The 25558-nt window shown below is 42.4% G+C and overlaps 1 protein-coding gene across 10 annotated transcripts in view; it reads right to left on the bottom strand.

The window, feature by feature from the left end:
• The window catches only part of LOC126295315 (activated Cdc42 kinase-like), a 335217-nt gene that overhangs the window by 194759 nt on the left and 114900 nt on the right, over positions 1-25558 (bottom strand). For all 10 annotated transcript variants that reach the window (XM_049987766.1, XM_049987765.1, XM_049987761.1 and 7 more), the window contains exons 8-9: positions 18296-18412; positions 11269-11381 (exon numbers count right to left, since the gene is read on the bottom strand). In XM_049987766.1, coding sequence (XP_049843723.1) covers positions 11269-11381; positions 18296-18412 — 230 coding nt within the window. The remainder of the gene's footprint in view (positions 1-11268; positions 11382-18295; positions 18413-25558) is intronic.

Consider the following 25558-nt stretch of genomic DNA (forward strand, 5'->3'; position numbering starts at 1 on the left):
CTTGTTCGTGGATTTGATGTGGACGGATGTGTGGAGCTGGCCATTGGACAGATGGAGGTCAACGTCAAGGAAAGTGGCATGGGATTTGGAGTAGGACCAGGTGAATCTTCGTAACCTCTTGGTTCATCCCTACGAAATCCCCAAACCACATTCCCTACCCTCTGGCTCCTACCCTTGTAACCGGCCCCGGTGTAAAACCTGTCCCATGCACCCTCCCACCACCACCTACTCCAGTCCTGTAACCCGGAAGGTGTACACAATCAAAGGCAAAGCCATGTGTGAAAGCACCCACGTGATTTATCAACTGACCTGCCTACACTGTGACACTTTCTATGTGGGAATGACCAGCAACAAACTGTCCATTCGCATGAATGGACACAGGCAGACAGTGTTTGTTGGTAATGAGTATCACCCTGTGGCTAAACATGCCTTGGCGCACGGCCAGCACATCTTGGCACAGTGTTACACTGTCCGGGTTATCTGGATACTTCCCACCAACACCAACCCATCCGAACTCCGGAGATGGGAACTTGCCCTTCAATATATCCTCTCTTCTCGTTATCCACCAGGCCTCAATCTCCGCTAATTTCAAGTTGCCGTCACTCATACCTCACCTGTCATTCAACATCATCTTTGCCTCCACACTTCCGCCTCGAATGACATCTCTGCCCAAACTCTTTGCCTTTAAATATGTCTGCTTGTGTGTGTGTGTGTGTGTGTGTGTGTGTGTGTGTGTGTGTGTGTGTGTTTTCCCCCTAAGGTAAGTCTTTCCGCTCCCGGGATTGGAATGACTCCTTACCCTCTCCCTTAAAACCCACATCCTTTCATCTTTCCTTTTCTTTCCCTCTTTCCTGACAAAGCAGCCGCCGTTTTAAGGGAGAGGGCAAGGAGTCATTCCAATCCCGCAGGCGGAAAGACTTATCTAAGGGGGATAAAGGGACAGGTATCCACTCGAGTGCGCGCGCGCACACACACACACACACACACACACACACACACACACACACACACACACACACACATCTGCACATAACAGACACAAGCAGACAGGCAAAGAGTTTGGGCAGAGATGTCAGACGAGGCAGAAGTACATAGGCAAAGATGTTATTGAATGACAGGTGAGGTGTGAGCGGCGGCAACTTGAAATTAGCGGAGGTTGAGGCCTGGGGCGTAACGGGAAAAGAGAATATATTGAAGGGCAAGTTCCCATTTCTGGAGTTCCGATAGGTTGGTGTCAGTGGGAAGTATCCAGAAAACCCGGACGGTGTAACACTGTGTTGAGATGTGCTGGCCGTGCACCAAGGCATATTTAGCCACAGGGTGATCCTCATTACCAACAAACACTGTCTGCCTGTGTCCGTTCATGCGAATGGACAGTTTGTTGCTGGTCATTCCCACATAGAAAGCTTCACAGTGTAGGCAGGTCAGTTGTCAGTGTCTCTATCAACATACCAACACTTTCATTTGGTATGTTACATTTGTTTGTAGATATATTTTTCCCAAGTGGAAGATTCCCTCTATTATATATATCACTATTTGGCCAGGAGAGCAAGTTGCCATCTGGACCTTCCCTTCCCATTCAATGTCTCGGATATGTGGCACGTAGTGTGTCACATACTTGGACAGAAAAAGTGTGCAGGTGCTCCATCTGCTGTGTAGATTATCTTTTTAGCTGAATATGATATGCTTGTGCATTGATTCTCCTTGCTGTTGCTGGAATTCCAAGATTTTCAGTGGCTCAGGATTACTTCCGAGACCATAAATTCCTATTCGAAAGTAGTTGTACTTCGACTCCTCTATCAGTGCCTTCAATTTGTGTGCAACATTTGAATCACTCTTATAACAGAGTGATCCTAAAAATAACACAAAATTGCTAGCAAGTATTCACATTTAGGGGGCAAAATATTAAGTATAGCCGACACACACACACACACACACACACACACACACACACACACACACACACACACACACAAAGGCAAACTGGACACTACAATATGCAAAATAACAGAAAACAGATAGGCATTAACTATGCTGAAAAGCAAGAAAGACTCCAAGGAAATGCGAGATCACTAAATACGAATAACACACAATGACTAGAAATAAGGAAAACAGTCACCAAACACTGCTATTCTCTTTTAGAAACTGAAACAAACTTTCACTTTGTCGCTACAGTCCGATTCACGAAACACGTCATTTCGTGCAACTCCAGACCCTGATGGGGATTGCATTGTTGCCAGTTCTTAGCAACAGTTGTGGTACACTATGTGCTTGTGGAAAGTGAGTATGCTGCAAATTATGCTGCTTGCTTGTGCAAAATGTGTCACACATCGCCACCATCAGTTGTGACAACTCACAACAAACAGAACAAAAATTCACTAAATAACTTGCTACGATGATGTTTAATGTTTACACTAGCTACGAGATTCGTGGCAGAGCCCTGAGGACGCTACTGAACCCTCATCGGCTGTCGGAGAATGCACGACAGAGAGACCCTGAATGAGCCTACACTCCACTGCCATTGTCCGTGACTCCAACTAGAATAGATCGTTTTAGGACTCGAATAAGTGAAGGTGAACCAAATCCAGCAGTATATTCCCTAAGCCAAACGTGTACAGAATGTGATTGTTAAATGCCACTACATAAGATGAAAGTAAATACTTACCTCATGCGGTGGTACTTAGTTTGCGGATATGTAAATTTTCAGACAAGTGATTCTGCAGGCATTGAACACACAATTTCTTGTTACGGAGCTATGTTGTGTCCCTACTTCTATACCTACAATAAACTTGAGTCCTTCGCTGCATTTCTCTGTTAGCATGTGAAGGCAGACATCAGGAACTACTGTAGGGATTTCAATAGGGTTCCCACTAATAGACAGACTGATTCACAAGGAAGGTTTGTGTGTATCTTTACATAGTATAAATTAAAGTACCCCAATGTGTTTTTTCTGTCTATATGTGAAGGCCAATCTCAAGTACCACTGAAGGGATTTTGATATCATTTTCACAAATAGACAGACTGTATTTTTGTATCACTACGTATTATAAACAAGTCATCCTGCCACGGATACTCAGTGGTAGTTGTGCAAAGCCGGGCTGGGTCACAACGCCACTGTAAATAACTAAGCCATTGAACTTATTAAAGCACGGTTGTTAAATATATTTGTTATTATACTGTGTGCACATTTTTTCCCTTTGAGCTATTGTGAAAATGGGGAAGCAGAATGGCACCACACTGCCATCCACTGTCTTTGGAGCTACAGAGGCTATCACAATATCTCCTCAGAGAAAATGATGCCCTTAAGGGCATGAGAGTCTACAGTAGATCAATTTTAACACTGCTTAAGTGTTGTTTTTTCCCCCCTCAAACATGTAACCAGAACAATGCTGCTGGTAGTACCATTCTTAAACAAGGCAAAATGTTACAAAATTTACATCAATTTCTTTCAAAAGTGTGTGTTAATCATTCCTTACTGGGATGTATTTATTGCTGAATGTATTTATTCATTTCATTTCTTTGATGCTTTGTTCCAATTCAAATGGTGTATCAGACAAATAAATTTGCAGACTGCTCGAATAACTTTTCAGACCTGGAGGAAAGTAAAGTAGATTTGACTGATAAAAACACTGAGCAGGACCGTGGCAGTGAATCTGAACTTGAGGATGAGGATGGCAACAACCTAGAAGAGACAGCAAATGTACGAGAGTTCTTTATTGAAAAGATAAAGTTTCGTGTTGGTGTAAAAGTGAGTTCGCTAAAACATCAAAAACCAGCAGAAAAACATTGTGCAAATTCTACCGGGTCTGAAGACAAAGGTGATGTGTATAACTGATGAAGTTAGTGCTTTTCTGAAGATAACTGACCTCGACTTTATTGATGAAATTGTAAACTATACAAATAGCTATGTAAATAAACAGCAAGACACACATCAATTCTTGTGCAAGAGTGATAATAAAGTGACGAAATAACGACTGTGTTTGGGATTTTTTTCCGAGGAAGAAGAAAATGAAGAAGAGGAAGAAACTGCCATCATGCTAGTGTAATGGAACTCTGGGTGGCAGATGGAACAGGAATACAACTGCTTAGAACTACAATGAGTTATAATAAGCTTCTGTGTGAATTGTCTTTTTCCAATTTGCACAGTATTCGCAAAGGCACCAGAACAACACAGTCTACATCTGAAGAATTAGTATCACATTATGAGATACCTTTCTACTCTCTGACATAGAGAGTACAAGGCCTTGTGATTGACAAACACTGCACATATCTTTCGTATATAGGCCTACACTGCTTATCTCAAACTATTGCAGATTTATGGAACATATTTCATGTTCACACATTATGAATGCTATTTACAATTTGTACAGAAACCAGATGGCAGTTATAAAGAGTCGAGGGGCACGAAAGGGAAGCAGTGGTTGGGAAGGGAGTGAGACAGGGTTGTAGCCTCTTCCCGACGTTATTCAATCTGTATATTGAGCGAGCAGTAAAGGAAACAAAAGAAAAATTCGTAATAGGTATTAAAATCCATGGAGAAGAAATAAAAACTTTGAGGTTCACCGATGACATTGTAATTCTGTCAGAGGTAGCAAAGGACTTGGAAGAGCAGTTGAAAGGAATGGACAGTGTCTTGAAAGGATATAAGATGAACATCAACAAAAGCAAAACGAGGATAATGGAATGTAGTCAAATTAAGTCATGTGATGCTGAGAGAATTAGATTATGAAATGAGACACTTAAAGTAGTAAAGGAGTTTTGCTATTTGGGGAGCAAAATAACTGATGGTGGTCGAAGTAGAGAGGATATAAAATGTAGACTGGCAATGGCAAGGAAAGCGTTTCTGAAGAAGAGAAATTTGTTAACATCATGTATAGATTTAAGTATCAGGAAGTCATTTCTGAAAGTATTTGTATGGAGTGTAGCCATGTATGGAACTGAAATGTGGACGATAAATAATTTAGACAAGAAGAGAATAGAAGCTTTCGAAATGTGGTGCTACAGAAGAATGCTGAAGATTAGATGGGTAGATCACATAACGAATGAGGAGGTATTGAATAGGATTGGGGAGAAGAGAAGTTTGTGGCACAACTTGACCAGAAGAAAGGATCGGTTGGTAGGACATGTTCTGAGGCATCAAGGGATCATCAATTTAGTATAGGAGGGCAGCGTCGAGTGTAAAAATTGTAGAGGGAGACCAAGAGATAAATACACCAAGCAGATTCAGAAGGATGTAGGTTGCAGTAGGTACTGGGAGATGAAGAAGCTAGTACAGGATAGAGTAGCATTGAGAGCTGCATCAAACCAGTCTCTGGACTGAAGACAACAACAACAACAACAACAAAAACAACAACAACAGCAACATTATGAATGTTTTAGAGAAAGAAAATCTCATCTATAAATCAACACAAATTCTATAAACAGAGATAGAGAAAAACTTAGCTCTCCCTGTCCAAACGTGAGATCCAGAGTGCAGCACATGCAATTGCCAGCATGATTCCATGTTCCTTGACTTGCAGAAGACATTCTATACAGTTCTGTACTGTCATTTAGTGAACAAAATATGAGTGTATGGGGTACTGAACCAGGTTTGTGATTGGTTTCAAGACTTCCTTGTAGAAAGAATACAACACTTTGCTTTTAATGGAACCAATTCCACAATTGCATAAGTAATTTCAGGAGTACCTCAAAGAAGTCTTGTAGGTCCGTTACTGTTTACATTATATATGAATGATGTAGAGGATAATATCAGAATCTCCATGAAGTTGTTTACCGGCGACCAGCTGTCTGTAAGCAGGTAGAAATATCAAACAAGTGTAACAAATTGCCTGAAGATCTGCGGAAGACTGATTAATGGTCAGGAACTTGTTGTTCATCCTTAACGTAAAAAGATTAACCCGTTGCACATACATTTGAGAAGAAATCCAGCACTGTACAGTTAAACTATTGGTGACAAATTGATGGAAACCATAACTACTGTAAAATATGAGCAACATAAAATGAAATAATGACATAAAACTGATTGTAGCAAAAGTAACTGCCATACTCATATTCAATGGAAGAATCTTAATGAAATGTAATTTAGTCACTAAAGAATCAGCTTACAAAACTCTTCAGCCTACGATCCTTACCGCACTGGAAACTCCAGTGGCACACGCTGTAAGAGACGCACTGTACATCACAGAACGGTACACTGTTGAAGTTCTTAGAGTGTAACATTCTAAGAAGAGTTGAGCAACAAATTACTTATTCCCAAACAGGTCTCGCAAAACTGCCGCAATGAGAAATTGGAGAAATTACAAGTTAATAAAAAATTTTGCAATAACAGGGGGAAAGATGTTACTGTCTGCCGCATACTGTAAGGTAGTTTGCTATACTAGGTAGAGAGTGTAGCAAGACCTGATTTGTATGTGAGTGGTCACACTTTGTGACAAAACATCTCCTACGATTCTATTAAGGTGCCCGACAGAATGTACGTCTTTTTTTTTTTTTTTTTTTTTTGTTGCATTAGTGTCAAGCTTGTGCACGTATTCAGTAGCATCTGCATTACAAAAGACACAACATGTAAAGTATGTGTATCCTTAGCACATGATGTTCTATATAAGATAATGTAGCTGCTGTTTTTGTCTTCTTTACATTAACTTTTTGGCACATGCCTAACACATTTATTTGTAACATTCATTTAATTACTTAGTTTATATTGCTATGGTAACTGGCATAAATTTTTAATGGTTGATATTAGCTATGGTGATGTGCTTTACATTCAGTACGATGTTTTGAGATCATAAATTATATAACACTATTTCGAAATTGTTTTACCTGTGATATCAGAATTTCTAAAATAAAGGAATGTATTTTAGTTTGAAAGTTCACATAAATATTGATGAAGTTGTTATGAAATTTTTTAAGGCCAGCCTGCCTGTTCTGAATAATGTCAGGATGTTTCACTATCTATGTGACAATTTCCATTTTCCTTTAACACACAGGGGAATTTAAAATGAATGTAGCAATTACAAATGACAATAACAATTTAATGAATAGTGTTTTGTCAATAAGAATTACAGAGAATTTTAAAGAAAGTACAAAATTTCGAAAGACCGCCCTCTTGATGTAGGAGGTTCACACATTTTTAAACTGACATCCTCTAAACTGTCAGATTGGTTATAATGGAAATGACAACATCATGATGATGATGACGTTGATATTTGGGTTGTGGGGTGGTCAACTGTGCAGTTATCAGCGCCCGTACAAATTCCCAATCTTTACATAGTCAATATTCACCACTTTCGTGAATGACGACGAAATGATGTGGACAACGCAAACACCCAGTCCCTATAGACAGAAAATCCCCAACCCTGGTGGGAATTGATCCTCGAATGTCATGCTCAGCTTTTGGCAAACTACATCACATTACTTGGCACCTGCATGATTCTTTTTGTGGGGTTTTCTGACAGACACTGAGCATGCACCTCCTTTGCCAAAAACAATTACAGAAATCAAACGTGCACGTTTCTTATCTACTCTTGCAGGGTTCATACTGAATTTACAAAACATAAATTAAGGATTTTTAGGCCCCTTTTCTTAACTGGCAATAGTTGCACTCAACGTGAGGTCAAGAATCAAATAAACATGCACAAACAGATGATAACTTCAATACAGTGTCACTATAATAAAATTCAATGGTATCAACTCAACAGGAATAAGGCAAATTCTTTAAAGGCTTATCAAAAATACCCTTCACTGTATGTCTGCTTGATAACTGATAAATGCTTTTCTTATTAAAGTAGTTAAAGTGAGTACATCACATTTTACAATCCTCTCTGCAGTATTTAGCATACAATAATGCATAAAAGTAATTCTAAATGCGTGAATTTTAATGAAATTGAATGAACTGTCAATAAGAAAAACTTATAAGCACTATCCCTAATCTGGCAGCCTAATGACTGAACCTCTTCTTGCTTTTCATGAGTCTTTTTCCTTTGTGCATTACACTGTGAACAATGGAAATGATCCTTGTCTTTTCTGCAACCTCTGAAAGTTCATCAGCTGATTTGTGCAATTAAGAAATGTCAGAATTGGGGTGCATTCTTTTCTGTGTTAAACCCCAAATTATTATCACAATTTGCACTTCCTTTCTGAAAGTGTCTTTATTTTCTGCACTTGTTTTTGTTCCTCAACACAAGCCATTATTTTTTTTCTTGCAGAAGATGCTGATGCCAATAAATCCTTAGTAATTTTAACATTTTGCACTACTCCCCCCCCCCCCCCCCCCCCCCTGAGGAAAGGAAACACTACAACGGTCCATGAATTTACGAGGTTGTCTCTGTAACCGTACATGGCCATCCACTGAATACAGTTTGAAACGAGACTTGTCTGACCACACAAGATGTTTCCATTCACTAACAGTTCAATGTTGGTGTTGTCGGGCCCAGGCGAGGCGTAAAGCTTTGTGTCCCACAGTCGTCAAGGGTACACGAGTGGGCCTTCGGCTCTGAAAGCCCATATCGATGATGTTTCATTGAACGGTACACACGCTGACACTTGTCGATGACCCAGCACTGAAATCTGCAGCAATTTCACTTAGCGTAGACCGGGACTGCATCCTAGGCATGTTAACTGACTGGGCACGGCCCGTGCTGCCCGAGTTGTCGTCGTTGTTCCACCGGCACAGGTCGCGTCCGAATTCTCGCGTGCCCTCTGGTGGACAGGATTCTACTTGCGGCAACTACAGTCCGTGACGCGCCGTGCCGACGTGCGCCTCCCATGATCTTTCTGGTGGCTACTGCACATACAATGCTTATACAGGGTGTCTCAAGTATTTTAGCCACAAATGAAAGGGATGAGTAGAGGACAATGAAAAAAAGCATATAATACTAATAAAAACAGGTCTGCAAATCAACAGTTTACCCAACACAACTCAGTGCATGAACACATTATATCAAAGTGTCTGAGACTCCAAACTAAAGATACACGCTTAAGGACAAATTCATTACAGCAGCTGTTACATGTAGCCACCATTCATGCAAAGATAGGCTTCAGCTTGCCTCCTTGTCGATGTCCGTACATATTCAAAAATTGTAAGCGTGTTCTGAATGCACTGAAAACCAATCACAATTCATTCCCAGAATTCATTGATGCTATAAACAGTGTTTAAATACCCACGTACAAACAAATCCAATACAATGAAGTCATGGGAACTGCAAACCCACAGTATCGACAAGCCACACCTGATAAAACTGTCGTCAAAGATCTGTGTCGCATATTCCTGAACAGCCACATTAAAGCATACTCAACGAACTGACAGCAAACGGAAGGAATTAAGAGTAAGATTTAACATACCATAGACAAGGTCTTTGGAGATGGAAGTATGAGCTTGAATTATTTTGAGGATGGGGAAGGAAATCAGATGTACCCTTTCAAATAAACCATATCAGTAATTGCCTGCAGCAATTTAGGGAAATCGTGGGATGCCCAGATGTGGATCTGAACCTCTGTCGTACAGAATGTGAGTCCCATGTCCTAACCACTTCACCACATCATTTGGCACGCCAACAGCAATGGCCACCAGCGAAACTGCGGCATAAATATATCCTCTGACATTATCAGTATTGTAGTAGCACAGACACAACAGCACGCAGACATACATCATATCGGGGAAACCCTTCATTCCCGGCCTAGGTTCATTACAACTATTTTCTCATTTCGACGCCCTCTACTTCCCCTTTCATTTGTACCTATAATACACAAATATCCTGTAATGGGGAGAAAGAAAGAAAGAAACAATTCTTATAGACACACCGCAGAGTACTGGACAGCTTTAGATGTTGTACTCACACTGTACTGCCCTGTATTTAGAAAGGTGCCCTTTTGAGACACCATGTGTTCAAAAGTATCCAAACACCTGGCTGAAAATGACTTACAAGTTCGTGGCGACCTCCATCGGTAATGCTGGAATCCAATATGGTGTTGGACCACCCTTAGCCTTGATGACAGCTTCCACTCTAGCAGCCATATGTTCCATCAGGTGCTGGAAGATTTGTTGGGAAATGACAGCCCATTCTTCACAGAGAGATGCTCTGAGGAGAGGTATCCTTGTCGGTCGGTGAGGCCTGGCACGAAGTCGGCGTTTCAAAACATCCCAAAGGTGTTCTATAGGATTCAGAGCAGGACTCTGTGCAGGCCAGTCCATTATAGGGATGTCATTGTTGTGTAACCAGCCCGCCACAGGCCGTGCATTAGGAACAGGTGCTCGACCATGTTGAAAGATGCAATCGCTACCCCAGAATTGCTCTTCAACAGTGGGAAGCAAGAACGTGCTTAAAACATCAATGTAGACCTGCACTGTGATAGTGCCATGCTAAACAACAAGGGTGAAAGCCACCTCCAGGAAAAAACGACCACACCATAACATCACAGCCTCCGAATTTTACAATTGCCACTACACATACTGGCAGACAACGGTTGCCACACATTCACCATACTCACACCGTGCCATCGGATCGCCACATTGTGTACTGTGATTTGTCACTACACACAATGTTTACCACTGTTCAATCGTCCAATGTTTACGCTCCTTACACCAAGTGAGGCGTCGTTTGGAATTTACTGGTGTAATATGCGGCTTATGAGCAGCCACTTGACCATGAAATCAAAGTTCTCTTACCTCCTGCATAACTGTAATACTAATTTCAGTGGATCCTGATGCAGTGTTGGAATTCTTGTGTGATGATCTGGATAGATGTCTGCCTATTACACATTATGACCCTCTTTAACCAGACGAGGTCAGCTTGTACGCTTTGTGCTGTATGTGTCCATCCATGTTTCCACTTCACTATCTGATCAGGAACAGAGGAGCTAGGGATGTTTAGGAATGTTGAAATCTCATGTACAGATGTACGACACAAGTGACATCCAATCACCTGACACGTTCAAAGTCCTTGAGTTCCGCAGAGTGCTCCATTCTGCTCCCTCACGACATCTAATGCCTACTGAAGTCGCTGATATGGAGTAATTGGCAGGACAATGCAGCTAATATGGAACACGTATGTTTTTGTGGGTGCCTGGACGCTTTTAACCATACAGAGTGCATGTGCAAGATTAGCAAGTACTGTGTTACATCACTGGCTGCGTGCTACTGTCCCCTTAGATGCTGCCGTAGCTACAGTGGCAAGGGTGGCTACACCCAACTTAGAGGACAGTTGGCGGTCACACCGTGGGACGTCAAGCCCCCACTGCCACACTGCACGAGCAGCGGCGGCGCCCACTCACCCCTTGTCGAGCACGGTGATGACGTCACCCACGCGGTACAGCAGCTGCTCCCTCTTGGCCTTTGCAGGCTCCTCGCAGCAGTCTTGGACAGCTTGCACCTGCTCCGGTTTGCACTGCAACAGCACAAAAGACAAAGTTACACTTACTACATTCAAACAAGCTTTTCATGTACACTACTGTTCATAAAAAGTGTAACACTCAGGAGCAGTGGTCAGCAACATATCACGATAGGAGGATGTGTGGAACAGCAGAACCGTAACAAGTGATTTAAACGGCAGAGGAGGTGTGCACATAGGACCGACAGTGCCGTCTTTTGTTGGGCCGGACAGGTCAGTGTCATGCAGCGCTAAGTCGGTGCGGGGCTGTCGTATGAAATGAAAATGTGTAACCGAGTACTACTGTGCCTCACCACCAACTTTGCAACACGTAATACCAGTATGCAAGTGCACTCAACTGGTTTCTGGGACGCAGGTCTGTCATTCTGTGAAATTTGTGCTCGTACAGGGCACACTGGTTCAACAGTGAAGCGTATGTGGAACCAGTGGAGAGAAGAGGGCCATACACAGTGCTGACCGGGAATTGGACGATAAAATGTGTCACAGTGACAGATGACAGTCATCTTGCCCATTTCAGCCTAGTGGACCAAACAGCTCCATCTACAGTGTTGGCGCGACGTCAAAAAACTGCAACGGGTGTGGACACGGTTGCATCGAGAGTTCGACAGTCTTCTGCGTGCTGGATGGGTGGCACACGGGCCACTGTGCCGACTTCCACTGACTGAAACTCGCCAATGCCGCAGACTGCAACGGGCACGCGAACACTGACACTGATGTGCCGAGTGGCAAAATATAGTGTTTTCGGACAAGTCACACTTCAACTTGTCCTACAGTGATGGCCAAATATCCATCTGACACTGCCGTGGTGAACACAATGAGGCAGACTGTAATTCTGAGCAGCATAGCAAACGAACACCAAAAGCAGTAATTTGGGGTGCAACTGTCTGTAACACACTATCTCGCACGCTACATCTTTATGGCAATCTGAACAGCTACCACTAGATCGGGGGGCATTTTACAGCTCGTGCCACTGCCCCTCCCGTAGGTCATCCCACGTGCAATATTTCAGCAGGACAATGCCCGCTCGCACATGCCAAGGAATGTGCAAACATTTTTGGAGGAACGGCGGGTACCACTGCTTTCCTAGCCTGCCCATCCGTCTGACGTGTCGCACATCGTACACGTCTGGGATACGGTCGCTCAGCAACTTGTACATTCAAGTCCTCCTGAAGCGACAGTTGCTGCTTTGTGGACATACCTACAAACTGTGTGGCAGGTAATTCCTCAGCAGCATATTCAGGAAATCTTTGGTTTCGTGCCCTGATTGCAGCACACAGTTGTGCCACACGTACTAATTTCCAGTCACATGCACAAATAGATCTGTAAATTTAATCATTTTTGTACAGTCATGTTGCTAATCAGTAATTTCATTGTGATCTCACCTCTCAGTCTAGGTGTTTCACTTTCTCCAAACAGCAGTGTATCTTCACAATAACATTTACTGGCACACTCTAGAGCAGTGGTCATCAAACATTTTTGCTCACAAGCCAATACTGGCACCTTCAGTTGCACATGCACGAATCTTATTATTGATTGGTAACCTACATAAATGGGTGTGTTATGGGTCTCCAATAGACTGGATAACTAAACAATATTTGCTAAAGTAGTTGATTGTTAAAAGTTGGCAACATTTGCTATATTTCTTATCAAAAGATGATGATAGTATTTAGTTTGTGGAGCGCTCTACTGCGCAGTTATGAGTGCCCGTAAAAATTCCCAACCTTTGCTCAGCCCAATCTCACCATTTTCATGAATGATGATGAAATGATGAGGAGAAGACAAACACCCAGTCATCTCGATGCAGGTAAAAATCCCCAACCCCGCCGGGAATCGAACCTGGGACACCGTGCTCGGAAAGCGAGAACACGACCGCGAGACCACGAGCAGAGGGCATTTCTTATCAACAGTTCTCCATTTCAGATTGCTGCTACCCACAGCGATCCCACAGTTGTGACACACTTATTGCGTGACAAACTGTTGTTATGTTATCTGGGTGAAAAGATGGTTACCAGGAATTCTACTTAAATTTTAAGGCATTATACAACATGGACATGGTCACAAAGGTTGACTAATCATTTTGAATATAATTTTTCTTCTACCCATTCTGTTGTGTTGCAAAAGCGTTAAATTAATTTCATATTCCTTGTACCGCATTTGAAGATGACTGTCTCTATCATGTGCCTTCACATATCCACGTTATTTCAATCTGATATGTATACTCTAGCAAGTGACTGGTACGTGGCATGCATATCCATAATTTGTCAGTAATGAAACACAAACAAGAGACTATTCCCCCCTTTGACATCCTGTAGCCCGGAAATAGCCACAGCCAACTTAACTTAGCTCATGGTCAAATTCACCATGGCAATTAAAATCAAGCACATCCTAAAATATCAAACAATGGAAAATATGTGATGTAATAGTAACAACATTATGAATAGTCTGTTTCTCCCCATATATTGGATAATACCTTGAGTAATAGAAAGGCGCAACAAGAAGAGTGCTAAACAAATAAGCTTTCAGTTAACAGGTCTTCCTCAGAAGAAGGGCGCTGTAAGGGTACAGTACCCTTACGTAGTATTGATTATGCACTATGCAGAGATCATACATGGTTTAAGCAAAGACTGCAGTGCAGTCAACAATGTGTGAATGGGTACACGGTAGTTGAGTGTTGGAGTCTGTGGGTGGAAGTCGGGTGTGAGAGACTGGAGAGAGAGGTTGCTCGGTAGCGAGGCCAGAGATGAGTGGCAGAATGGCACACAGTGTTCGATGTTCATAAATGTTTTTTTTTTTGTGGTTTTTAGGACGCACAACTACAATGGTCATTAGCACCCAGACAAAGTTAGCAATGCACCGCGAGGCACAAGGTTAAAACAGCGACTAAAAGGGACAACACTATAAAAGACGTAGTAACAGGCATAGGATTAAAAAAGACAGCATAATCAAATGTCCTTAGACAGGTTTGTCAAGTTGATAAAATGAAGAACGTGAGCAGCTGCTCCTAGGTCATCCGCTAAAATGGCATCCAGAGTACACGGCAGGCCAAGATCAAGACGCAGTGTAGTAAGATCTGGACAGGACGTTAAAATGTGGCGTCCCATCAGCAATTCACACACAGGCAGAATGGCGCCGGCGCAGCCGTCAGCAGACGGCGATGGCCGAACCGACAGTGTCCAATTCGTAACCGGGCCAAAACGCCCTCCTCCCGCCGAGAAGGGCATGAGGAGGTCGTCCGAGCCACGGGAAGGTTTCGAGGAACGAAGCTTGTTGTCCATAAGTGCAGCCCAATCGGCAAGCCACAGCGATAAAATGCGCCGACAAATGACCCTGCTACAATCTGATGAAGGGACACAACAAGAAGCCGTCCGAGGCTGGAGAACCAAAGCCTCGGCCGCGGCATCTGCAGCTTCATTCCCAGGGATACCAACACAGCCAGAAACCCACATAAAGCTAACAGGAGAACTGTCGTCTGCCAGCTGCCGAAGAGAGCGCTGGATCTGGTGCACGAAAGGGTGAACCGGATACGGATCACTGAGGCTTTGGATGGCACTCAGAGAATCAGAGCAGATGACATAAGCAGAATGCCGGTGGCGGCAGATGTAAAGAACAGCCTGGTAGAGGGCAAAGAGCTCAGCTGTGAAGACCGAACAATGGCCATGTAGCCGGTATTTGAAACTTTGTGCCCCGACAATAAAAGAACACCCGACCCCGTCATTGGTCTTAGAGCCATCTGTATAAATGAAAGTCATATTAATGAACGTCGAACGAAGTTCGACAAAACGGGAGTGGTATATCGAACCAGAGGTAACCTCCTTTGGGAGCGAGCCGAGGTCGAGGTGAACGCAAACCTGAGCCTGGAGCCAAGGTGGCTTGTGGCTCTCGCCCACTCTAAAGGTTGCAGGGAGTGAAAAATCAAGGTGTTGAAGGAGGCGACGAAAGCGACCTCCAGGGGGTAGCAGGGCAGAGACATACAACCCGTACTGACGGTCGAGAGAGTCGTCAAAAAAGGAACGATACGACGGGTGGTCGGGCATTGACAGTAGCCGACAGGCATAACGACAAAGCAGTATATCGCGCCGGTAGGTGAGTGGCAATTCACCGGCTTCAGCATGCAGACTCTCAACGGGACTAGTATAAAACGCTCCAATCGCAAGACGTAAACCCCAATGTTGTATGGAGTTGAGGCGGCGTAAGATGGACGGCCATGCAGAGGAGTATACGAAGCTCCCATAATCCAGCTTGGAGCGAATGATCAACCGATATAGGTGAAGTAGGACAGTTCGATCCACTCCCCACGATGTGCCACTGAGAACACGGAGGACATTTAGAGAACGGGTACAACGGGCAGCCAAATATGACACATGTGGAGACCAGCTAAGTTCACTGTCAAATGTAAGACCTAAAAATTTTGTTGTCTCCACGAATGGGAGAGCAACTGGACCGAGTCGTAAGGACGGTGGGAGAAACTGTAGCGCCAGAAGTTAATACAGACCGTCTTCTCGGCAGAAAAACGGAAGCCATTGGCAACAATAACGGAAGTGGACAACAATGAGTCTCATGACAAGGAGGAAAACTATATATTATGCTAAAATAATTAAAATATAACTTCACACACACACACACACACACACACACACACACACACACACACACACACACACACACACACACACAACTGTCTCTGACTTCCAAAATTTCATGCTCACTGAACAAACATGTAGTATTTGTAGCAATATCACACTGCAAAAAACCTAATGAGTACACATATAAAATTATGTCCGTGTGATCATATTGGATCGGCCGTTCGCAACAGCACCTGTTATGTTCGCTAATGCTTTGCTCAAAATAATTCTAGAAATCGACAGCAGAAGGCGGGTAATGAGACATCCATATACTGTTCTCATTCGGAGTGAGTTCAGTTCTTGAGCGACAGATGGCTCAAGTGTCGATAAAATTGTGGCCCAATCTATACTCGAGCGGAGTCTTTTTGACACAAAGCAGTAGCCCAAGTTGGGAGTCGCTAAGTGATCTCATTATGAAACACTGGATGAATATAATCTGCGTAATTTTTGCTCCATTTTAAGGAAAAGTAAGTTTTTCACACATCTTATGATGTCATATCTCTTTGAACTGTGTATAATGTTGCAGATAAATTAGGTGGCAAATATGTGAATACTGTCCAGAAAATGTGTTGCAAATAGATTTAGTAGTAAAGAAGTAATAAATCAAAATATCATGTCTGATGCCGTAGTTTTACAGCGCGAACAGTAAAAATAGGCTAAGTGATAAACTTTTATCCTTTCATTATTTTGAGTGAGGTGACGGCATGAAGAAGTTTCGTAAAGGTTTGAAATTATGTGCAAAGTTTGTTGGAAGTAGCTAAGGGCTGTCATTGTGAAATACCAGATGAATAAATTCTGAGTATATGTGCGCCATATATATGCTGCTTCAAGAAAAACACACAATTTTTACCTGTAATACTTGTTTTAATGTGTTAAACTTTTAGCATATGATTATACCGCTTAATGAGCAGATTATGATGGCATTTAAAACATTTAAATGTCATCAATAATTACACAAAATATTGAAAATCAAAATTTTGTTGCCCCTGAAAGCTGTTAGAAATGCAACCTTGTAAGTGTATTGTCATATCGCTGGCTTAGTAGTGGAGTATCCTTGCAGGCAGCCGCGTCTGCAGAGTTGAGCACGGGACACGGAACTGTTATGTTGTGTAGTGTGCAGCTCTGCATGTGAGAGCCATTGTTAGTATGGAAGTTGAAGTGTTGCTAAAAGTGCTATTACACTAAAGTGATAAAATAAGCAACTGATTCAGAGGAAAGTGCGTCAAGAAGAAATTTACAAATGAGGAGTGCTGCTGATAAAGTATACGAGTATCCTCTTGTTGCGTGTTGTACTGTACAGTATCAGTCATCCGTGCCGTGTTCGATCTCCCAGAATGAATTGATGTGAATCAGTAGAAATTAGTTACCATAAAAGAGTGCAGTCATGTGCCAGTGTCTTGTAGCGAGCGTGAGAACCTGCTCTCGGTCATTGCGTTCCGCATCATCAACAATCAGCCACACCGCGACGGTTACACGCATGCTCGTATAAGTGAGAACTGAGAACTGGAAAATTAACTTTATGAGTAGTGCTATATCATTACTAGTGTCAAAGAGGACTGATGCCAGATATCTGTGTATGCGTGACGAGTGTAAGAACTTTCCTGCGATCATTCGGCTTCCGCAACATCAACAGTCACCCGCGTCGTGTCGGTTACGCGTACGTTCGTTCAAGTGATATTATGGACTGGTAATCATCCATTGATTGGGATAAACACTTATGAATTAGAATGTAAACAGTGCAACCTGCGACTTTCTTTTATCGTCTCCGAATATAGTTGTTCACACCAGACGTAGAACAGTGTTGTGTGCTGACGACGAATGGCTCCCGTGACTCCCTTGCATATTTCGATAGATAATTTCAGGCAAGCCAGCAGCAATGTGGAGCGGAAAAGTACGACTGCCGCGGGACAGAGCGCACGGTCAAGGAACGACAACCACTTTAGGGTACCCCACCCTTTTGTACACCCGGGCGTGTTACAACCTGCCCGTGGTACTGTGTTCTTGGATAGTTGCTTAGTAACAGAGATGTGTTGCACAACAGCAGAACGCAACTCTTTCCTTGCATCAGCTGCAGCCAGTGAAAGGCATCCTGAGGTCGGCGATCCCATCCGGACGTTACCGTAGAAGCTCGAACACATCAAGTGTCCAGTGAGCTCACCATCTGAAGAGACCTATTTTATACTGTCCCCCTCCCGCTTCATACTGTGCTACTGCTGGCAACAGCAGGGCCGACAGCTACTCGAAGTAAATTCCACACACTTTCTGAGAAGTCAATAAAGCTTCCGTCACCTCGGGCAGCAGCTCCATGAGGTCGGCGAACCTGGGCCGCTTGCCGGGGTCGTGCTGCCAGCACTTGAGCATCACGTTGAAGTACTCCTTCGGGCAGCAGTCCGGCTGTTCGAGGCGCTGCAAAAACGAAAAAACACAGTTACTCTGACTTCCCCATTATCTGAGGTACAATCTCGTATACAATTATGAGACCCAAAAAGCTGTTAGAGTACACACAATCATCTTTTAATCGACACTGGTCTGGACGAGGTGAGAAGGGCTTTACTCGTAAAGCCGTTATATCAAAACGGTAGCAATAGTGCTCCTGCTGTTCAAGAGTACAGACACATTAAAGGAATACGGAGAGATCCTCTTTCTGCAACACGGCTGAAGAACACGATGAATTAACTGGCGATTTGGGAATTGCTCCTGGGAAAGGACGACAGCCAACTGTGCCAAAACTTGTTCAGGAAGTTACTGTTGCCACAGCTGACAATACTGGATGCAGTGTGCAATCTTCCAGCAATGCACGAGCTGTGTCACAAGCACTGAATATTTCGTATCACTGTTCAAAACGCGCTGCGAACCACTGTGAAATTGTATTTGTATAGCAGTTCTAGGATGTCATGGATGCAGACAGTCATCACACTGAATAATATTTGTGATCTGGAACATCCAGATCGTAAGCAAATAACAACTGTTACCCTCTCGTGTGGAAATTATTATTCCTTATTTCTCTTCTGCATGTCTTTACAAATGTTTCCACAAAGTTTCGTTGTCCTACATCACTCCTCTCTCATGTGAGCCCTCTAAAGTATAATGTAATACTAATATAAAGTATAATTATAACCATACTCTATTTCAGTACAGAAACTTTTCACTTCCAGGCATATTTATGCCAGTAATACTATTTTTAACATACCAGTTTTTATCTGAATATCATTGACTCATGCTCTTCAATGTTCAAGTTAATCACTGTCCTAAATTATTTAAATAAATCCATTCAAATGGTTATTATACGAGGGTAATCCCAAAGGTAAGGTCTTCTATTTTTTTATAAGTACAGAATTCTGTCTGTGTGGCAGTTGGTCACACTGTTATAAAGAGTGCTTCACACGCTGTGTGTAAACATACGCATGCCGTGCTGAGGTGCTCAGTCTTGGCTTAGCAGCCATTCTGAATGGAACTCCCATTGGATATTACCGCCAAGTGCGAATTGCACGCAGTTACTCTGTTTTCGAACGCAGAGGACACTGCAGTGATCGAAATCCGTCGCCAATTGACGGAAGTGTGTGGTGAGTTGTGCACGGATGTCAAAAATGTTCGTAAGTGGTTTAGAGAGTTTGCAGCTGGTCGGACTGAAATTCACGACGAACAAAGGAGTGGGAGACCGTCAATTTCTGAGGAGACAGTGTTGAAGGTTGAGCAAAGCATTAATTAATGCTGACAGGTATTGTGAACTCGGAAAAAACTCAAACGGTCAATTCAGAACAGGAGAAGAGGAATGTTGAGCAAGGGCATACGCATTCTCCATGACAATGCTCGCCCACAAATCACTCGGCAAACTGTTGCTCTCCTGCAACATATTCAGTGGAACATAATCACCCACCAACCCTATAGTCCTGACTTCGCACCCAGTGACTATCACCCATTCCCTAGGTTAAGAGAACATTTGGCCGAAAAGCGATTCAGCTCCGATGATGAGGTGAAAGAAGAGGTTCATAACTTTCTGAACAACATGGGAGCGAGTTGGTATGGCATACAAAAACTGCCACAGTGTCTACAAAAATGCATACACAGGAATAGTGATTATGTCGAAAAATAGCTAAATGTTCAATCTGTAAACTGATGTAAACCATTGTAGAAATAAACATGTTTATGTACTTATTTAAAAAGAAGAAGAAGAAGAAGAAGAAAGAAAAGAAAAGAAAAAGGAGACCTTACGTTTGGGATTACCCTTGTACGTAATTGGCAGATGAATGTACTTCACTTGTGATTATGCTTTCGGACATTTAATTATCCTCAGAAAATATTTTTTTTTTTCAAGATCTGTCACTGCCCCTCCACTAACACCACTAATGCCATGAAATACTAGCCATTATTGAAGTATGCACATTGTTAGGGGATTGACTGGCACTGCACTTGTATTTCTGTTTGTATGTAATAAGTTCATGTTTATGATTCACAGATTCTGAAATTGGTTTATTTTCATTTTCTCTCACAGACCTGATCTGTAAACCCAAAACAGGTTACCCGTACAAATGAAACAAAATGAGAGTGAGACAGTGGGCTTGATCATTTATTAAAAAGAATTTTGTACAATGAGCAACATACACATTTTAGTTGTTGCATAAATAGACAACATGAGTTAACAGAGGGATGTATATAAGAATCCATAAATGTTCAAGCACCATGTGCATTTTCAACTTCTCGTGGTGTAATGAATAGTCCATTAAATTTTGGGCATGCAGCCGCGAAAATAAAATTTCCTCCACTGATATTTCGGCTGCGTATCATCTGACCATCCTCAGGGTGAGTCACAAGACTCATGACAAGATGCCAAGCGCGGCCCTATATGCTACCGAAGGAAGTCATAAGAAGTTTAGAAGTATGAGATGCAGTACCACTGAGATTTTATGGTCTTCCTAAAGTTCAAAAGACGGGTAAGGATGAGCATCTAGAGAACTTGTTTATGAAACCTATAATGAGCTCTATTGGTTCACCAACACATTTTTCTGCCAAATATTTAGCTTCCTTATTAAAACCGTTGGTAGGAAAATGTAGTCACCATATTCGTAATTCTATGGATTTTATTCAGAGACTTAGCAATGTCAGGCTAAATAGTACGGATGTGCTTGTTAGTTTTGACGTGGTACCATTATACACAAAGGTACCTTTAAAGGGCTCTCTATCTCTCATCCACCAACATTTTGATAAGAACATTACGGCCTTATTTGAACATGTGCTTTTATCATCTTATTTTCAGTTAAATGGTGAATTTTATGAGCGGATTGATGGCGTTGCAACGGGAAGCCCATTCTCCCCTCTGGTAGCTAATTTATTCATGGAAGACAAGGCACTGGACTCGGCAAGTTTTAAACCAACCGTCTTCTGGAGGTACGTGGACAACACATTTGTGGTATGGCCGCACAGGATGGGTGAGTTACATCCATTTCTTGATCATTTGAATTCCATCCATGCTAGCATCAAATTTGCTATGGTAATAGAAAAAGACAGCTGCCTCCCGTTTTTGGATATTGTCGTTCACTGTAAAGTTGATGGCACATTAGGACATGCTGTATATCGCAAACCAACACACACAAATCTCTATCTCCATGCCAGTAGCTGCCATCACCCTACATATACCGTAAGTGTCCTTAAGACCTTAGTGCATAGGGTGCACTGTATATCCGATAAAGACAATTTGCAAGAGGAGCTCACAAACTTCAAGAGCATTTTTACATCGAATGAATTTTCTCCACAGCAAATTCGTAGAGTATTTGATGCAAAACCTAGAATGCAGGTGTGTGATGGGGAAGAAGATAGTGATTCCTTCGGACCTAGTGCATTTTTGCCCTGTGTGGGTGCTCTTTCCTCGAAGATAGGCCGTATTCTTGAGAAATACTGTATTAAGGTGATCTTCCGGCCCCCCACAAAGATTGCAGCTTTACTCGGCTCTGTGAAGGCCGATTTACAGCTTTGTAAAGCGGGTGTGTATAGGATTCCTTGTGGAAATTGTGAGAAGTCGTACATAGGTCGAACTACACGGACCGTTCGTGAGAGACGTGTGGAGCATCGAAGATACACACGCTTATTACAGCCAGGCAAGTGAGCTGTTGCCGAACATTGTATTGATACAGAGCATTCCATGAATTACAGTGATGGGAAGATTTTAACATCCATCTCTTCCTTTTGGGAATCTGTCTTCAAGGAAGCTATAGAGGTTAGATTAGCTAATAATTTAAGAAATAGAGATAATGGTTTTAATTTGGACAAAGCATGGATTCGGCTCTCGGGGTATTTACACTGCAGAGAAGTTGTCACAGTGTCACCGCCACCGATCATACTTCGATAAGCGAATCAAATGTCTGTATTCCTTCGCCAAAGGCAGTGCACGTGTAAGCGTATTTCCTTGCTGCCGACCAGCATCTGATCCGCACGTGCAGTACCGCTGCGGTGGAGCATATAATGCTACGCTTGGCATCTTGTCGTCAGTCTTATGACTCACCCTGATAATGGCTGGCCGAAATATCAGTGGCGGAAATTTTATTTGCATGGCTGTATGCTTGAAATTTGATGGATACAAGCATATAGCACACATACTCTCAGGGATTTGACTTGCAGAAGCCTAAAAGTAGTACGTAGTGACCACATTCACCCTGATGGCGACCGTGAGCTGTCATTAGATTCTCCAGGAGACACCAAATGCTTTTGACAACAATTATGGTCGGTGACCCTTCAGCTACCACACTCAACTCACGAAGATTGGTTGCAGTTGCGTACAAAGGTTATCACAGCTCACTCAATGATGTTCTTAATGCACTCAGTAGGGTTGACATCGCGTGACGTGTCGAGATCACAGAAACACCAAAATGTCTGGAGTAATCCTCAGACCATTCTGACACATTTTTAGGGTTTTGTGCCTCAATCAGTAAAAACCCTATAGGATTGCTTTGTTGTCCATTTGTCTGTCTGTTCAACTGTTAAAAAACTCTTTTCTCTCAGCAACGGGTATACGTATCAAGTTGGAATACATGTCACATACCGAGATCAACGGTCCCCTGGCGGTGTAAAAATTTGAAGCTTCTAAGTCAGTGGAATCAAAAGATACAGCCATTTATGTCACATTCTTTAATACTCACAAGCACACTCATCAAAACCTATAGAGTACTCCCCACTGCTCTAGAATCTTGACATTTGGAAAAAAAAAAAAGATTTAACAGTACAACCAAAGGAAAAAATCTGACAACTGTAAATTCATAACCACAAGGATTTTTTGTGTCATTCCTTGTCCAACTATGTCTGTCCATCTGTCTATCACATTTTCCTTAGGAATGGGAAGAGATAGCAATTTGAAATTTTTCTTGCATCTAAAGCCTACAGACTCTTGCAGCGCAAAAAAATTGAAGCTTTTAAGAGAATGCAATCAAAAGATACGTCCATTCATGTTACACATTTTGATACTTGCATACTCACTCATCAAAACCAAACTTGCATACTCACTCATCAAAACCTATAGGGTACTTGCCATCGACATACAATGATGAAATTTGGCACTAAGTAAGTTTCACAGTATAGGTACATGAAAAAAAGATCCAAAAATAATTAATTTGTAATTATATCACACAAAAAAATATTTCTTCACTCATCTGTTATCCGACATCGAACTTTAAATTGAAACTTCAGTAGTTCTGTTTTCATGCTGACTGGGTTGCAATGGTAAAAGTCAGTCACCACTCCTGGATTTCTGATGATGAATATATTCCTTGCCGGATGTTCACTTTTTCCATTGCCACGCAGTCAGCCTGAATGCAGAACTTGTGATTGTTATAATAATGGTCACCTGCCTCCTGCATGCCTTTGTCACATTTATATTATTGAAATTAATATACAGGGTGGTCCATTGATAGTGACCGACCCAAATATCTCATAAAACAAACATCAAACAAAAAAACTACAAAGAACGAAACTCGTCTAGCTTGAAGGGGGAAACCAGATGGCACTGTGGTTGGCCCGCTAGGTGACGCTGCCATATGTCAAACGGATATTAACAACGTTTTTTTTAAAATAGGAACCCCCATTTCTTATTACATATTCGTGTAGTACCTAAACAAATATGAATGCTTTAGTTGGACCACTTTTTTCGCTTTGTGATAGGTGGCGCTGTAATAGTCACAAACGTATAAGTACGTGGTATCACGTAACATTCCGCCAGTGCAGACGGTACCTGTTTCGTGATACGTGTTAAAATGGAACGTTTATCAATTGTGGAAAAGGTCGATATCGTGTTGATGTATGGCTATTGTGATCAAAGTACCCAACGGGCGTGTGCTATGTATGCTGATCGGTATCCTGGACGACATCATCCAAGTGAGTCGACCATTTGCCAGATAGTTACGTTATTTAAGGAAACAGGAAGTGTTCCGTCACATGTGAAACATCAACCACGACCTGCAACAAATGATGATGCCCAAGTAGGTATTTTAGCTGCTGTCGCGGCTAATACACACATCAGTAGCAGAAAAATTGCGCAAGTATCGGGAATCTGAAAAACGTAGAATGCTACATCGACATCGATTGCATCTGTACCATATTTCTATAAACCAGGAATTGCATGGCGATGACTTTTAACGTCATGTACAGTTCTGCCGCTGGGCACAAGAGAAATTACGAGACCAACAGCGGTACCGTATACCGGCGTAATATGCTCTATTGGGCAACAGAAAATCCACGATGGCTGCGACAAGTGGAAAATCAGCAGCCTTGGCGGGTTAATGTATGGAGCGGCATTATGGGAGGAAGGATAATTGGCCCCCATTTTATCGATGGCAATCTAAATGGTGCAATGTATGCTGATTTCCTAAGTAATGTTCTACCGATGTTACTACAAGATCTTTCACTGCATGACAGAATGGCGATGTACTTCCAACATGGTGGATGTCCGGCACATAGCTTGCAGGTGCAGCAATATTGAATAGCATATTTAATGACAGGTGGATTGGTCATCGAAGCACCATACCGTGTCCCGCACGTTTACCGGATCTGTCATCCCCGGATTTCTTTCTGTGGGGAAAGTTGAAGGATGTTTGCTATCGTGATCCACCGACAACTCCTGACAACATGCGGCAGCGCATTGTCAATGCATGTGCGAACTTTACGGGAAGCGAACTATGTGCCGTTGAGAGGAATGTCGTTACACATATTGCTAAATGCATTGAGGTTGACAAACATCATTTTGAGCATTTATTGCATTAATGTGGTATTTACAGCTAATCATGCTGTAACAGCATGCATTCTCAGAAATGATATGTTCACAAAGGCACATGTGTCGCATTGGAACAACCGAATTAAAATGTTCAAACATCCCTACATTCTGTATTTTAATTTTAAAAAGCTACCAGTTACCAACTGTTCGTCTAAAATTGTGAACCATATGTTTGTGACTATTGCAGGGCCATCTATCACAAAGCGAAAAAAATTGGTTGAAGTAAAACATTCATATTTCTTTACATACTACTCGAATATCCGTTTGATGCTTGGCAGTGCCTTCTAGCGGGCCAACCA

This window comes from Schistocerca gregaria, chromosome 11 (genome assembly GCF_023897955.1).
Source record: "Schistocerca gregaria isolate iqSchGreg1 chromosome 11, iqSchGreg1.2, whole genome shotgun sequence".
In the NCBI taxonomy this organism is placed as follows: domain Eukaryota; kingdom Metazoa; phylum Arthropoda; class Insecta; order Orthoptera; family Acrididae; genus Schistocerca; species Schistocerca gregaria.